At 48.9% G+C, this 16007-nt stretch overlaps 1 protein-coding gene across 2 annotated transcripts; it reads left to right on the forward strand.

Annotated features, from left to right (window-relative positions):
• The first annotated feature begins 180 nt into the window (after positions 1 to 180).
• mtrr (5-methyltetrahydrofolate-homocysteine methyltransferase reductase) lies at positions 181 to 16007 on the forward strand. Of its 2 annotated transcripts, none has more exons than XM_077012822.1 (15): positions 181 to 387; positions 623 to 794; positions 887 to 1040; positions 1325 to 1442; positions 1541 to 1922; positions 2073 to 2186; positions 2427 to 2580; positions 2700 to 2788; positions 2952 to 3132; positions 4415 to 4457; positions 5367 to 5556; positions 5873 to 5991; positions 12690 to 12782; positions 14981 to 15166; positions 15276 to 16007. In XM_077012822.1, exons 2-15 carry the CDS (start codon positions 651 to 653, stop codon positions 15418 to 15420), a joined length of 2112 nt encoding a protein of 703 aa, XP_076868937.1. In that variant the 5' UTR covers positions 181 to 387; positions 623 to 650; the 3' UTR covers positions 15421 to 16007. The 2 variants fall into 2 exon arrangements, with proteins under 2 accessions (XP_076868937.1, XP_076868936.1); XM_077012821.1 differs by having other exon boundaries at positions 641 to 794.

The raw sequence follows: 16007 nt of genomic DNA on the forward strand, positions 1-16007 counted from the left end.
GTAAGAGTGACTTGTTTTTAAAAATAATTGAGCACACGTCAACACGAAATGAGCTCAGAAAAACGTTATTATGCGCCAGAAAACGTTGGGAAAACACAAACCAGATCACAATAATGTAGATGGTTTGTTCCATTCTCGCGATAGTGTTACATACTCTCGTTCAATCAACCACACGTGTATATTACAAATGGATTTTCCTCGAAGGATTTGAGATCTTGCCATTCTGTAACGTTAACGATCAGATATTTGCGCAGATTTGTACACGTTTGTTTTTTTGTATTTTTTAGCACTAGTTGTAAGTTGTACAGGTGTGGTCACACTGACGGAGACATATTAGACTCACGCATGTTTCTAAGCAAACGGTGTGACTGATAGGCTATTATGAAGGTAATAATACTTTCTATACATGTAACTAGTATGATAACATCTAATGTTAGCTGAGGGTTGATTTGTGGATGTGAATGCTGTTGACATAATCGACATTGTTAACTACAGTTGGCTAACCTAGCTTCTAGAAGCTAATGTTGGGTTTGTTATTGTTAGTTTTTTTAAATAAATGTTACATCGTCACGTCAATTCTACATTGGGACTTGTTAGATACTTTAATGTGCATGACATGCAGCTCTGCCCCTGTGCACAGCGGTCACACCATGCCCTGCGCCCCCACGCCTCCATTCTTACTACTGTACGGCTCGCAGCGAGGTCAGGCTCGAGCCATTGCTGAGGAGCTCTCTGCGCATGCGCCGCAGCACGGTCTTCTGGCCCAGCTCAGCTGTCTGAGCGAAGAGGAGAAGGTATTAATATATTCTACAGAAAACTTGGAAGACAAATAATAACAGTGTGTTTTATCGAAACTCACACAAGACGGTTTTTTAACCCTTTGTAGTACGACTTGGACAAAGAATGTGGCCCAGTGGTTTTTGTCGTTTCTACAACGGGAGACGGTGAACCCCCAGATACAGCTCTCAAATTTGTAAAGAAAATCAAGAATAAATCTTTGACTAGTGACCACTATTCTCATGTGCGTTACGCCTTTTTAGGTAAGATTTTTATGCTTTAGATTTGAATGTTATCAAAGTTCGAAAAGACTGGAAAAAACCAACGTATCCCTTATTATTTAAAAAAGCTTTTAAGCACTTTAGAAGTTGTCTATGCACTCCTGAACAGAACTCATAATCTCATGAACAGAATTCAGTGTACACTGTATTTGATGGTGTTAACCATCCAGAATGAGATCAACAAAAGTAAATGAATGTGCGCAGGGTGTTTGTTTATGTGTGTAATTTCCTGTGACCGGACGCACTACTCTGTGTATCCCATCCAGCTTTGGGAGACACAAATTATGCGAACTTCTGCAACTGTGGAAAGACCATTGACCGCCGTCTACAGGAACTTGGTGCAAAGCGTTTCTATGCAACGGGTCATGCTGATGACGGTACCGGGTAAGATCACATCAGCTGCCTGTCCCAACACGTTGTAATCGTTGATCATTCCAAGGACATTGTAAAGATATTTTTTCTTCTTGCTGGTCTGTCCCAAGTCTTGAAGAAGTAGTGGATCCTTGGATTGACGGACTTTGGGAAGCTTTAAAAAAGGCGTTTGTAGGAATGTCCGTGCCAATCCGGGAGGCCGCAGCCCCTGGTGACCTCGCTCAGGACAGTTCTCTCAGTTCTCTCCAAGCTCCAGCCGGACAGGACGCCGCTGCAGTCAGCCTTCAGCTACTAAAGCTAAATGACGCGGACTCTCAGAAGGCGGAACCAGAAGCTGTTGTTGCTCACAGCAGCGACACACACACAAACAGGGCTCCTTTAGCTGCCTCTTTGGTTGGATCTGTGCCACCGTTGTCTGAGTCTTCTCTCAAAATCCCAGCTCTGCCTCCACCGTACCTGGAGGTCTGCTTGGGAGACGTCCTTGCTGACGAGGTAGAACTTTTGTTGAAAATGGAAGAAAGTTAGCAACAGTTAGACAGAGAGATAGCAACTGAAAAAAAAAACCTAGTATCATAGCATTTATGAACTGTAGAATAGTTTTGGATGGTTCAGCTGAGACTTACATGCTTGTGTTCTGCCCAGGAGTGTGTCGGTGTTGTGAAGGAAGGCTTTCAGGAAGTGCCTGTGTCCAGAGCGGTCCGCTTAACCCGAGATGATGCCGTGAAAACAGCCATCTTGCTCGAGCTGGGCATCTCTGTGGGTTTGCGTTCTTACTGTTCCCTCTTGGCTTGTCGTTTAGACCCATAGAACGTGTTTCTTTCGTTCTTGCCTTACAGTTTTACCTTCATGAAGTGATTCCTTATAAAAATGGGCCATCTTGAAGTAAAACCAGAAGTGTTTTTAATTGTGTTGTTCATTAGTGCTGTGCTGCAAAGCAGATTCCCGGCCCACACATCTCCTCTTTGTGGTCAGTGTAGACTTGTCTCGTCTCTGCAGGGTGAAAACATGTCTTACCAGCCAGGAGATGCCTTTGATGTTTGGTGCCCAAACACAGCGAGTGAAGTTGAGCACTTACTCCAGAGACTTGCACTCCAAGACCAGAGGAATCGGCTCGTTCATCTGCAGCTGCGCAAGGACACCAAGAAGAAAGGTACTGCGCCTTCGGGGGACACGTCTGCAGGGACGGTCTGCGCCTGGTCTGTCTGTCTCGGGCCAGCTGTGAGTTTCACGCGCGTGTAAGTGTGTAAGTGCACGTGTTTGTGTCTCCAGGGGCGAAGGTTCCCTCCCACATCCCGCAGAAGTGCACTCTGCTAGATCTTCTGACCTCGTGCCTGGAACTTAGAAGCATACCCAAAAAGGTAATGATGTCATTCATAAGCATAAGTTAATGATGTCATTCATATGCATGTTAGGAATGCTGTTGTATTAATTAATCAGCATGGTGGTTTTATAATGAGGATTTCTGCGTGGTTTATACAGTTCGGAGGAACTGAAACTTATTGTTAAACATAACGTTAACAGGCGTTTGTGCGGGCGCTGGCGGACTGCACCCCGGACGGTGGTGAGAAAAGACGGCTGCAGGAGTTGTGTAGCCAGCAGGGGGCAGCAGACTATAACAGCTTCGTGAGGGACCGCAACGTGTGCTTACTGGATCTGCTGGTGGCCTTCCCCTCCTGCAAACCTCCCCTCAGCCTCCTCATTGGTTAGTAAATCTTCATTCATTCGTCTTTAAACTGCACCTTATCAGCCTGTCGTTGCCAAGCACGTGTTGCCGGCCCGTAAGTGCTCTTAAGTCAAACACAAGCAGGTGGCTGATGGAATCGTCACTTTTATAAGTCCCCACTAGGTGGCAGTAGAACTACGCGAAATCTCTACTAGCTCTCTAGGAACCCTTATTTCAGCAGCGGGTAATGACGACTTTTATAGTTTAATCTGTTAAGACGAGGCGATGGACCTGACGCTGTTGTGAGCACCTTTTAAATGTTGGCCTAGCTGCCTGTGCTACAGACTATTGTGTCTGGGGTAGGCGGGGCCAAAGTTGATCCCGCCCACCTGAAGCTGCCTCAGCTGAGACACTAAGACTGACAATGACATCATCCGTATGAGGATCTTTCTGCCTGTTGTGGTTTTTGTGAACAGGTGGCAGATTTTGCCTTCTTTGTGATGCAGGTGCTGGGCTTTTTTTCTGATGTATTTTTAGGACATCATAATTATCATAAAATAAGAGTTACTGCCTGGTATGTATTAATAGGTCGTGTTGCTGTTTACTGATTGTTGATGTTCAAATCAATGCCATCATTCAAGAAACACCATGTGCTATTTATCACACTCACTCGCGCTGAAGAGGAGATTTGATTTACAACAGCTGCTTGGAATATTTAATCCTTAATTGTAATTCAGCGGCGGTGTTGAAGGCTCATATGGCTTGGTGTAGATTGATCTTGGAGCAAGGGGAAAGCAGACCATAATGTCTTCTGATGGATGAAACCTAATTGTAAACACTCTGTTAATGTGAATAAACACCTGTATTCAAGCTGTTTTCACATCAACGTTGACATATTGTAATTGTGAAGGCTCAATTAATAATATTTAAGACCTCCATTCCACCCTGAATTCAATAGAAATGTTGAAGAAATTGGCAAGGTGGTAGACGTAAGTCGATCTTCACGGCTGACGCTGGATTAAAGTCAGATGAAACACGACCCAGTAACCCGTGGGCCAGCAGGGCTGCGGTCCGTGCATATGTGTACCCGGGAGTACGAAAGCTGTCCCTCAGCGCCATGAATCTGCGGAGCAGGTGTAACTGGGTCAAAGGCCAAAGGTCGGAGTGTCCTCGCGAGCCGCACTCGGCCTTGCTTGCACAAGCTGTAGTTAGAATGTGCAAGCAGGGCTCATCCTGAATTAGGACGGCGGTGCGGTGTTGGACGCCCTTAAAGTCGTCCCCGCACGTGGCCCTGAGGTCTTCTTTCCCTTGTTTGTTCCAGAGCAGATACCAGCGCTCCAGCCGAGACCCTACTCCGCCGCTAGGTGAGACGCCTGCCGCACACACCTGGGCTTTATATTTTTGGAGCTCGGATTCAAAGTGTAAATTCAGAAATCAGTTTTTGGGTCATTTCTTAAAAATATTTCTTCACGTCCTCCTTAACAACGCTTCTGTTGTTGTCAAAGGCAGCACAGTGCTTCTGTTATTAATGGGATGGTGGCCAGAGGGGGAATGTAGTGGTAGCAGGACATTGGGGGGGGGGGTTGTGGTTGGGTGGGGGGGTTGTGGTTGTGGTGGGACTGTGGGTGGGGGGGGAGTGGTTGTGGTGGGACTGTGGGTGGGGGGGGAGTGGTTATGGTGGGACTGTGGGGGGGGGGGGGGGGGGTTTGTGGTTGTGGTGGGACTGTGGGTGGGGGGGTTTGTGGTTGTGGTGGGACTGTGGGTGGGGGGGTTGTGGTTGTGGTGGGACTGTGGGTGGGGGGATATGTAGTTGTAGCAGGGTGGGGGGGGGCTGTAGTTGTGGTGGGACTGTGGGTGGTGGGGGGTTGTGGTTGTGGTGGGACTGTGGGTGGGGGGGGGAGTGGTTGTGGTGGGACTGTGGGTGGGGGGGTATGTAGTTGTAGCAGGGTGGGGGGGGGGGCTGTAGTTGTGGTGGGACTGTGGGGGGGGGGTGTTTGTAGTGGGACAGTTATTCATTTGTTTTCTACCTGACTTAGTGGCCTGCAATGGTCTGGCTGTCTAGAGTAATGATGGTGACGGAGTGTGATGATGATTATGGTGTTAGTACTCACTCCCTTTCCAGAAGCTACATTAGGGCACTTAAATATTAATGCTTAAAAATTAATGCTCGGTCAGCAGGATTCCCTGGAAGTAGCCTCTCTTCTGTGGGGTGAGATGATGATGATGATGATGATGTATGACTTTTAGGCCGACGTCTTTCTGCTGTCATTCAGCTGCAGCCGTACACCCCCGGGCAGAGTGCGCTTCGTCTTCAACGTCGTGGAGTTCCCTGCCTGTGCCGAGCATCCCGAGAGGAGGGGCCTGTGTACGGGGTGGCTAGCGGACCGGGTCGCCGCTGTCCTCCAGCCTTACGGGACTCCGCAGGCTTCAGAAGACACCAGGGACTCGTCCACCTTGCCCAAGGTCTGCAGACAGGCTGGTCCACCTCGAGACAGCCTGTCCTGTCCCTCCGGAGTGATGAGTGATTCCAATGAGTCTTCTTCTTTAAAACATGAACTCTGCTAGTCACAGGCTGTGTTAGCTTAGTTTGCTCCAGAGGCCTTTAGAAAAGGACGTAAGGATGGGAGCGTCTGGGGACGAGGGGAGCTGTGTGTGGGGCGGTGGTGGAGCTGTGTGTGGGGCGGTGGTGGAGCTGTGTGTGGGGCTGTCTGTGGTCTTGAGCTGTGTGCGGTTGTCTGTACTAATGTGAGCTGTGTGCGTGGGGTTCGTCTGTTCTCAGGTTCACGTGAGTCGCCGTATCAACAACACCTTTCATCTGCCCACTGATGCTGCTGTTCCCATAGTGATGGTGGGACCAGGAACGGGTGTTGCCCCCTTCATTGGCTTCCTCCAGCAAAGGTACGACCACCCAACCACCCTGCCGCCCTATTTTACCAGTGGCCTTGGAGTGTGTGTGGAGGGAGTGTGTGTGGAGGGAATTGGGGCTGAAGAATCGGGTCGAAGGCTCGTGGACGTGTTCCATCAGTAGGAGTGTGAGTAGTGGGAGTTGCAGAAACGGCTGGCGGTACCTGAGATTTACTCCTGCACAGTAAACAGCTTGATTGTCCCGTTATCTTCTATTACCCTGTTCCGCCACACAAGGCAGTTGAAGGCGTATGCAGAAAGCTGTTGACTCCTTGTGTTACGAGTACGCCATCAGCGTTGCCGCGACGAGGGTGGAGGTGGCATATTGTTTCCCCAGCAACATGTAAATGTTCCCATAACTCCTCCCACTGGCACAAAGGAGGTTGTCATCGGGCCTTAAGACTGGAAGTAAAGCCCATATTGGATGCTCTGGTAACAGACAGCCTGATGAGATCTGTCATTTCGGCATGGACGATTTACGCTGTGGGTGCCAGGAGTGACGCGTTAAGACTTGATACGAATGGAGGTGTGTGGGTGTGTGCGTGTGTGTGTGTGTGTGTGTGTGTGTGAGAGAGAGAGAGGAACAGCAAAAGAGAAAAGCTAGAGGTATGAAGGATACAGCAGTAATCAGAGTGAAGACTGGCCCAGCTGAAAGCATGGATGATTAATGAGCTATCCTGATAGGCTGATGGTATAACCTGTAGAAATCAGGGAATGAAAGTGGTCATCTGACAGACACACACACACACACACACACACAAAGCCTGTGTGCACTTTGAAATTGTCAAGCCAGTCATTGCTATGGAATTGCTGTGGAATATGAGCGTGCTGTTTGCTGAAAGTAAATGCAGACTCAAACACTGGACTGGGAGGGGTGATCAACCTGGTTTAGGAACGGCTCTCCCAGTGATGCAGAGTGTTGGAGACAGGCTGGCGAGGTGTGTGTGTGTGTGTGTGTGTGTGTACGCCTCACTATAGGACAATTCCAGTTTTGCTTTTCTTTTCTCTCACTAAAACAGATTAACCCCAGCTCCAAAACACACACACTCTCTCTCTCTCTCACACACACACAATAGAGGGTGAATGGTGAGGTGCTTCACCCAGGTACTCATGACAGTCCTGCCCTCAGCCGCCTGGCCTCACCCCACTGTGCCGACTGTGTCAGACGGTCTTAACTCGATGCTTCTCCCACACACAGCAGCCTTTGATGCTGGGCTTCCATACGAGATAACAATCACCATTTTGTCGGCAGGGCCCCGGTTGTGTCACAAAGCCCCGAGCTTTCTTTTCAGTAACAAACAGTGTGGGATGCTTCGATTTCCGCCCCGGCGGATCAATGGGCTGTCAGCAGGCGGGAGGAGAGGCATTGTAGCACGCCACCAGAGACAGACTGGAGGAAGACCACAGGAAAGGTCATCACCGGCTCCACCGGACGCAGATTATCAATGAGGAATAGCGCTACTGTGGATGCTACATCTGAGCTAAAACAAAAAGCAGACCTGACTTTCACCAAACATTTGAATTCCTCATGTTTTTAAAAAGCTGTAAAAGTTTCTATTACTTTTTTATGACTGGGCAGAATCTAATTTGATTTGATGGCGTTAATAAATATAGCATCATTATGGGTTAATATAGGGTGGCTTGGAGGAGCTGGATTGAATTTATTTCCTGGTCAGGTATTACCTGGTCATGTGACCAGTCATTTGACCAACCATATGACCTATATCTTTTACAGTCAGTCTATTTCTCAGGATGGTACCCAAGGCGAGCAGTAGGGAAGTCTGTGAGGAAAAAATGACATAATGTAGTTGCTCCTTCTCACTTCGTGAGTCTTAGTGGAGCCCTGGCAGAAACCACACATTCTTCCACTAATGCAGGAGAATGAGGAGATATTCTCCCCACTTCCGTAGTTCCAGGGTAGCTCAGTGCGGACGATAACTCTCTGAGACTTGCCCCCGAGAGGAATTCACTGGTGCACCTTTCTCGGACCTGCCCCCGAGAGGAATTCACTGGTGCACCTTTCTCGGACCTGCCCCAGAGAGGAATTCACTGGTGCAGTTTCTTTCTAAGAGAGGAGTGAATGTCTCCTCGGACGTAGAAGACTTGTTTTGTATTCAGGATGGAGCCATTTTGGTCTCCATGGTTTTTTTTTTTGTTAAAACTAAATCCCAGGTTTTCATATTGATCGCTCCAGGCAACATAGAATCACGCTAAAGCCACTTCATTCAAAGGCATTTCCAGATTGCATACTGAGATCCCAGATGCTAATAACATTGCTTGGAGACAATTTTTGCTGCACACTCTAGCAAGAATCCTCATGCTGAACATATTTGACTAGATGAGACCAATTTGAGATGCCAGATATTTACTTTCCTGTCCCATCTATGATGGTTTTATGTAGTGTGACATAATACATTTGGTTTGATGGGATGCTAATGCTTTGTTTGGAACATATTAATAAGTGTTTCATGAATGTTTGTGCTCAAATTCAGAGTGTCTGGTGCCATTTGAAGTCCTGTGAGCATGGGCATAACTGGTCAGTGCTGGTTGCCTCAGGCCAGTGATGTGCTGCAGTGAAGTAGCATTTGGCATTGGCTTGCACTTTTGGATGTGAACATTTTATTTGATGCAACACACACACACACACACACACACACACACACACACACACACACACACAGGATGGTGTGTACACTACCAGCCATTACTGAAGTTAGGTTGGATGATTGGGTCTAAAGCACCAAATTTAGTTAAAAATGCATCACAGCATGCAGTAAACAAAGTCCGATCTGTTAGAGCACGCCTCTGCATGTCGTGTCCTGCATTATCAATAATGCAAAGACCAATTTTACAATAAATAATTCTAACCATATCTTGTGCAGTCCTGCAAAACATGTGCCTGTACCGCCGGTGTGCCTGTACCGCCGGTGTGCCTGTACCGCCGGTGTGCCTGTACCGCCGGTGTGCCTGTACTGTCTGTACCGCCGGTGTGTCTGTACGGCCGGTGTGCCTGTACTGTCTGTACCGCCGGTGTGCCTGTACTGTCTGTACCGCCGGTGTGTCTGTACCGCCGGTGTGCCTGTACTGTCTGTACCGCCGGTGTGCTTGTACTGTCTGTACCGCCGGTGTGTCTGTACTGTCTGTACCGCCGGTGTGTCTGTACCGCCGGTGTGCCTGTACTGTCTGTACCGTCGGTGTGTCTGTACCGTCGGTGTGTCTGTACCGTCGGTGTGCCTGTACCGCCGGTGTGCCTGTACCGCCGGTGTGTCTGTACCGCCGGTGTGCCTGTACCGCCGGTGTGCCTGTACCGCCGGTGTGCCTGTACCGCCGGTGTGCCTGTACCGCCGGTGTGTCTGTACCGCCGGTGTGCCTGTACTGTCTGTACGGCCGGTGTGTCTGTACGGCCGGTGTGCCTGTACCGCCGGTGTGCCTGTACTGTCTGTACCGCCGGTGTGTCTGTACGGCCGGTGTGCCTGTACTGTCTGTACCGCCGGTGTGCCTGTACTGTCTGTACCGCCGGTGTGCTTGTACTGTCTGTACCGCCGGTGTGTCTGTACTGTCTGTACCGCCGGTGTGTCTGTACCGCCGGTGTGCCTGTACTGTCTGTACCGCCGGTGTGCCTGTACCGCCGGTGTGCCTGTACCGCCGGTGTGCCTGTACTGTCTGTACCGCCGGTGTGCCTGTACCGCCGGTGTGCCTGTACTGTCTGTACCGCCGGTGTGCCTGTACCGCCGGTGTGCCTGTACTGTCTGTACCGCCGGTGTGTCTGTACCGCCGGTGTGTCTGTACGGCCGGTGTGCCTGTACCGCCGGTGTGTCTGTACTGTCTGTACCGCCGGTGTGTCTGTACTGTCTGTACCGCCGGTGTGTCTGTACTGTCTGTACCGCCGGTGTGTCTGTACTGTCTGTACCGCTGTTGTGTCTGTACTGTCTGTACCGCCGGTGTGTCTGTACCGCCGGTGTGCCTGTACTGTCGGTACTGCCGGTGTGTTTGTACCGCCGGTGTGTCTGTACCGCCGGTGTGTCTGTACCGCCGGTGTGCCTGTACTGTCTGTACCGCCGGTGTGCCTGTACTGTCGGTACCGCTGGTGTGTCTGTACCGCTGGTGTGCCTTTTCCGCCGGTGTGCCTGTACCATCGGTACCGCCAGTGTCTCGATACCGCCGGTGTGTCTGTACCGCCGGTGTGTCTGTACTGTCGGTACTGCCGGTGTGCCTGTTCCGCCGGTGTGCCTGTACCGTCAGTACCGCCAGTGTCTCGATACCGCCGGTGTGTCTGTACCGCCGGCGTGTCTGTACAGCCGGAGTGCCTGTTCCACTGGTATTCAGAGATCCTCTACACCAGGGGTGCCCACACCTTTTCAGCTTGCGAGCTGCTTATAAGATGACCAAGTCAAAATTATCTACCTACAATAAAAATACAAAACAAATGTATTTCTTCTATATTATCATTATTTAAGTTATTAGAGTATTACTTAATAATATTACTATAATAATATTACTTTAATTTTAAAGAATCGCTAATTGTTGCGATAATTGTAACTGTATTCCTCAATAGCTCAAATGCCTCTTTTATCATTTCTCCGTCTTGGAAGGACTTCTTGTGCTTAACAATTAAGTGACTCACCCAAAATGATGCTTGAACAGTCCGAAAATGCCGCTATACATTTCCCTTCTTTGGTTTAGGCTTCTTACTCGGACCAGCTACGCCACTCATGTCATACCGTCTGTTGTAATTCGTTTAAATAACTTGGAGGCTAGCGGGTTGGGGTGTTGTTAGCGGGCGCGGGTGTTGTTAGCAGGCGGTGGCATTTATAGCGGGCACAGGTGTTGAAAGCGGGCGTGGGTGTTTATAGCAGACGCAGGTGTTGATAGCGGGTGGGGGTGTTTATAGCAGACGCAGGTGTTGATAGCGGGTGGGGGTGTTTATAGCAGACGCAGGTGTTGATAGCGGGCGGGGGTGTTAGTGGGCGCAGGTGTTGATAGCGGGCGGGGAGGTTGTTAGCGGGTGGTGGTGTTAGCGGGCGCAGGTGTTGATAGCGGGTGGGGGTGTTGTTAGCGGACGCAGGTGTTAGTGGGCGGGGGTGTTTAAAGCAGATGCAGGTGTTGTTAGCGGGTGGTGGTGTTAGCGGACGCAGGTGTTAGTGGGCGGGGGTGTTTATAGCAGATGCAGGTGTTGATAGCGGGCGGGGGTGTTTATAGCAGACGCATGTGTTGTTAGCGGGCGGAGGTGTTGTTAGCAGGCAGGGGTGTTTATAGCGGGCTGTAACTAGGCCATGCTGTCCTCTACACTGTCCACTGCTCTGCTGTTGTGAGGTGTTGTGAGGCTCTGCAGTGGAGCTCTCTCATGGTGACGGATGCTATGCAGCTTCATCAGCTGTAGCTGAGAAGAGTTTTATGAGCAAACGAATACGTTGATTTGTTGAACTTCACAGTACGGTCTTTAAACCGGACAGTATTTATAACACTCTCCGGCTTGACTCCCTGAGATTCTGCGAGTCGTTTTTTGTATTTGATTTGATTTTGTGGGCAATAAAATATTATTATTTTTCCCTCCACAAATGTTTGTGAGATTTTCCAGTGGGTGAGCATTCAGATAGGACTAGTAGAGGAACCAGCCCAAGAAACCATAACAGTCCACAGTAAAAGAAGCTTCCAGAACTGGGATACGGCACGGAGAGAACATTAGTCATGTGTGTCATATTAGTCATGTGTGTATTGGACACACGTGGCTTTGCCACGGAAAGGAACATCTGGGTCATCCAGTGGTGCCAGGCTGTGATGACGTGCGTGCCAGTCTGACTGCACCAGAGGGTGTGGTAGTTCACCACGAATGAAGGAGCCCAGATTGTGGCCTCAGGGAGTGAGATGTTTCCCTTCGCTGATCAGGCCTGGCCTGGTGCAGCTCCGTGCTCTTCAAATCGCAGTTAGACTCAGCGTTGTGAGCGTTTTGGATCCAGAATCTCTAAAAAGCCGCCTGGCACTCGCCGAGCCCGACCCGGTGCGTCTGTGCTGGTTCAGGCCCGCGTGGGTTTCATTACTCATCAGGTTACTGGGCTTCTGGGCGCTCTGACAGATCCAAAACAGTTGCCAGGAGACACTTTGTTGGGGGTGGATCGCTGCTATGAATCACCGCTATCGGGGAATTGGTGCTGTGACCAGGCCCAGGTCACGGTGCGGCTCCGCCGTTGTGATTGGACGGAGCAGATGCCTGTCAGGACGGAGACAGGCTGCCTGCTCTTATCTGTGCACAGTTGCCAGTGCAGAGCAGGTGCGGTGTGCAGATAGCGCCAGAAGATTTTGTGCCACCGTGGTGAAGGGCATTCTGGGAAGATGGCCAGCTCTCCTGCTGGGATCGCACTTAAAAATGTGTTCAAATGTCGTTTCCTTCCAGTCTCCTAAGACTTGCTTCTGTGGCTGTTAAATGTTTAAACTCCTTTATGGGCGGAGTAAAATGAAACCTAATTGGGTGCCAGCAGTGTAATCATAACCTTAATACTTCAGAAAGCATTACGTAAAAGACTGAGTGAACATTCATCAGAATACACAGTGTATTATAACTGCAGTTAAATGAACACAAATTAATTTCAAATGTTAATTTGAATACTGCAAGGAGTTGTTGGGTCAGGTTCCATTCATTTGTGTACATTTGGAATGATGTTTTGATTAAGAGAAATGTGGCTTTTATTAAACAGGGAGAGAGAGAGGGAGGAAAATCCCGAGTACACTTGTGGAGAAACCTGGCTGTTCTTCGGATGCAGACATAAGGACAGAGACTTCCTCTTCAGGTATACACACACACACACACACACACACACACACACACACACACACACACACAGTATAAGGACAAACTCTTGAGGTACACTACTTTGGAACTTTGTTTGAATTTGTTTTTCCCAATTGGCACTTTTATTGAGATCTGTTAACAGGTACAATACTCCACAACTATAAGGAGTAGAAAATCAATGTTCTGTAAACTGAAACAGGTCCACTTTAATCCCAGCTTCTAACACCAGGTTATCAATGTGCACGCTGATGAACACACACACACACACACACACACACACACACACACCCTTCTCACACATGCTGCTGTGTTGTGCTGTGCTGTGCTGTTTGGTTGTGATGTCATCTGCTGTGTTGTGTTGTGCTGTGCTCTGCTGTGTTGTGTTGTTGTGTTGTACTGTGCTGTGCTGTGCTCTCGTGTTGTGCTGTGCTCTGCTGTGTTGTGCTGTGCTCTCTTGTGCTGTGTTGTGCTCTGCTGTGTTGTGCTGTGCTCTCTTGTGCTGTGTTGTGCTCTGCTGTGTTGTGTTGTGCTCTGCTGTGTTGTGTTGTGCTGTGCTCTGCTGTGTTGTGCTGTGCTCTCTTGTGCTGTGTTGTGCTCTGCTGTGTTGTGTTGTGCTCTGCTGTGCTCTCTTGTGCTGTGTTGTGTTGTTGTGTTATGTTGTGTTCTGCTGTGTTGTACTGTGCTGTGCTGTGCTCTCGTGTTGTGCTGTGCTCTCGTGTTGTGCTGTGCTCTGCTGTGTTGTGCTGTGCTCTCTTGTGCTGTGTTGTGCTCTGCTGTGCTGTGTTGTGTTGTGCTGTGTTGTGTTGTGCTCTGCTGTGTTGATTCCTAATAGCCACAGGGTTCGGTTGCTCTTGTCCTTCAGTCATCACTGAGAAAGCATTGAAATTAAAGTGCTTCCTTTGAGGACACTGGACACAGGAAACAATGGCTCACGGCTGGTCGCTCCCAAGAGCCAGAACCATAACTCATAAAGCCAGGCCTGACTAATGACACTGGCTTGGCTTAGGGAAGTGTATTTAAATGTGTGTGTGTGTGTGTGTGTGTGTGTGTGTGTGTGTGTGTCTATGCAAAACCATTGCATGGTTCAAAGTCAGCATTCTCCTTCTGTGTCAAACCATTTATCTTTATGAAGAATGAAATTCATTTTTTCTTATTTTACTTGTGTAACTTGTATTAATCAAAGGAGAGTAGCGCCCATTGTGATGCACTGAGTGTCTACACTCTTCCTCTCACATGTATTTACTCTCAACCTGTTCCTGTTTGCCAACATGATGCAGTGAGCTGAATTTATTGACTTCCTGTGGACAAAGTTAATTGATGATGTATGTACTGTGCAGCACCTCAGCCAAACTGACTTACAACTGAACACGGAGATTAAAATTCGCTTAGTCTTTTGATGTTTTGAAAATTCTTGCTCCAGTCTTGGATGAAAGGCAGTCAGGGGGTTTGTTTGGACAGCTTTCTCGAGGAACATCGACCAGCAGTAACTCCTCATCAAGGCCAGCATTTAATACTAGTGGTAAAGGGGTGAAATCGATCCCACCCAGAGAGAGCACGGTGCTGAATGGGGCTTTGGGTGGGAGGGGTGGGGCAGGGGGTGTGTTCTGAGACTGGAGGCGGGGCAGGGGGTGGGGCTTGAGGGTGAGGGCCAGGGTTCTGGCCGGTTCTGCTGCTGCTTCATAGGCTGAGATGACATGAGGGCATGAAAAGGAGCCTGTCAGAGGAGCAGGCGAGTATCTCGGAGCAGATGAGGCTGGGGAGACTGACACACACACACACACACACACACACACACACACACTGCGCTCAGTTCACCTGCCGCTCCCCCCCAGACCTGCAGGCCACGCTAGAGGAAGAGCTGACTGAAAGCATGCTGCAACTGGGAGGCCCTTCCTTTATTCTGATGTGTGTGTGTGTGTGTGTGTGTGTGTGTGTGTGGAGGTAGACGTCTTCCACAAGTGTGCTGTACACTTGCATACTAGTTGAAATGAATGCAAAGTTGGAGAGGTTCACAGTGACCTAGAAACGTAATATGGATTAAACTCATAAGTCTGCAAACAGTTTAGTCCAACATCACACATGTCATTTGTGCTGAATCCCACAGAGCATCCGTTTGTGCAGCCCGTGTGGACACAGCAGTTGTCTGTTGTAGCATTCGACTAATACTATATTTCACACTCGTGTGCTTCATCTCAGAGAGGAGCTGGAGAGGTTTGTGGAGACTGGGACACTGAACCATCTGAAGGTGTGTTTCTCTCGAGACGATCCAGAAGGAGGAGGACCGGAGCCCAGACCCAGATATGTCCAACATCTCCTGCACCAGTACTCCAAGAGTGTGGTCAACAGCCTCTTTGTGGACCAGGGTTACCTGTATGTTTGTGGGTGGGTTGCATTTCATCGTCATCTTTTTATTATAAATAATCTTTTATTGTAAACCTTGGAGCAGTTCCTGAGTGCAGGACAGTGTTGTTGATGTTTGGTCTTTCTCCAGAGATGCGAAGAACATGGCTAAAGATGTTAATGACACGCTGTTGGAGATCATCAGGAATGAACTTCAGCTAGACAAGCTGGAGTCCCTGAAGGTCGTGGCCAAACTCAGAGAGGAGAAACGATATCTCCAGGACATCTGGAGCTGATGCCATGCCCTCTCCTTCCATGTCCACGCTTCATTTGCTGTGTTTCCTGCCATCACCAGGTTCACGGAACGAGGACGTTCCCTTAAAGCAAACTCGTTTTTAAAAATCTGATTGACATACAGATCAATACAAATCAATAAAGTTTGAAAGCCTTTATTTGTGCCTTTGTACATTTAGATTCTTATTTTTTAACAGTGACTGCCTGCATCTTGGCAAGATTATGGGTCAGAAATTGAAGAATTAGTACAATGTGTGTGATATCTGAGGCAAAAAGATTGTATTCTGCTAAACTGGGCCGGTGCCGACCAGACATAACACACCGGGATGTGCCAGACTGGCGAAGGCCGTCACGGTCTGGGCCGTCGCAGCCGTCCTGCGTGTCCAAAAGCGCTTTGTAGCAGGCAACGGAGCGGATGAACGCTTCACTGCTTCAGTCAGCTCATAGTTTCTTTGTCTTTTTCTGCATCAGAGTTCTGTATTTCATTCCCATTTTAGTTTGCTTTTATTTTATCTTCTGATTACGATGGTGCATAGGAGCAAATTGGTATTTTTGCTGCAGGTTAAAAAATAAAGTGGTAAAGTCTCGG

Source organism: Brachyhypopomus gauderio, chromosome 7 (genome assembly GCF_052324685.1).
Source record: "Brachyhypopomus gauderio isolate BG-103 chromosome 7, BGAUD_0.2, whole genome shotgun sequence".
NCBI lineage: Eukaryota > Metazoa > Chordata > Actinopteri > Gymnotiformes > Hypopomidae > Brachyhypopomus > Brachyhypopomus gauderio.

What these genes read in the sequence shown, in the direction of transcription:
- mtrr (XM_077012822.1), top strand. Translation starts at nt 651, where the DNA reads ATGCCCTGCGCCCCCACGCCTCCATTCTTACTACTGTACGGCTCGCAG. An exon ending in GAGACGTCCTTGCTGACGAG is followed by an intron (nt 1,923 to 2,072) that starts GTAGAACTTTTG and finishes TGTTCTGCCCAG; the next exon opens with GAGTGTGTCGGTGTTGTGAA. An exon ending in AGACCCTACTCCGCCGCTAG is followed by an intron (nt 4,458 to 5,366) that starts GTGAGACGCCTG and finishes GCTGTCATTCAG; the next exon opens with CTGCAGCCGTACACCCCCGG.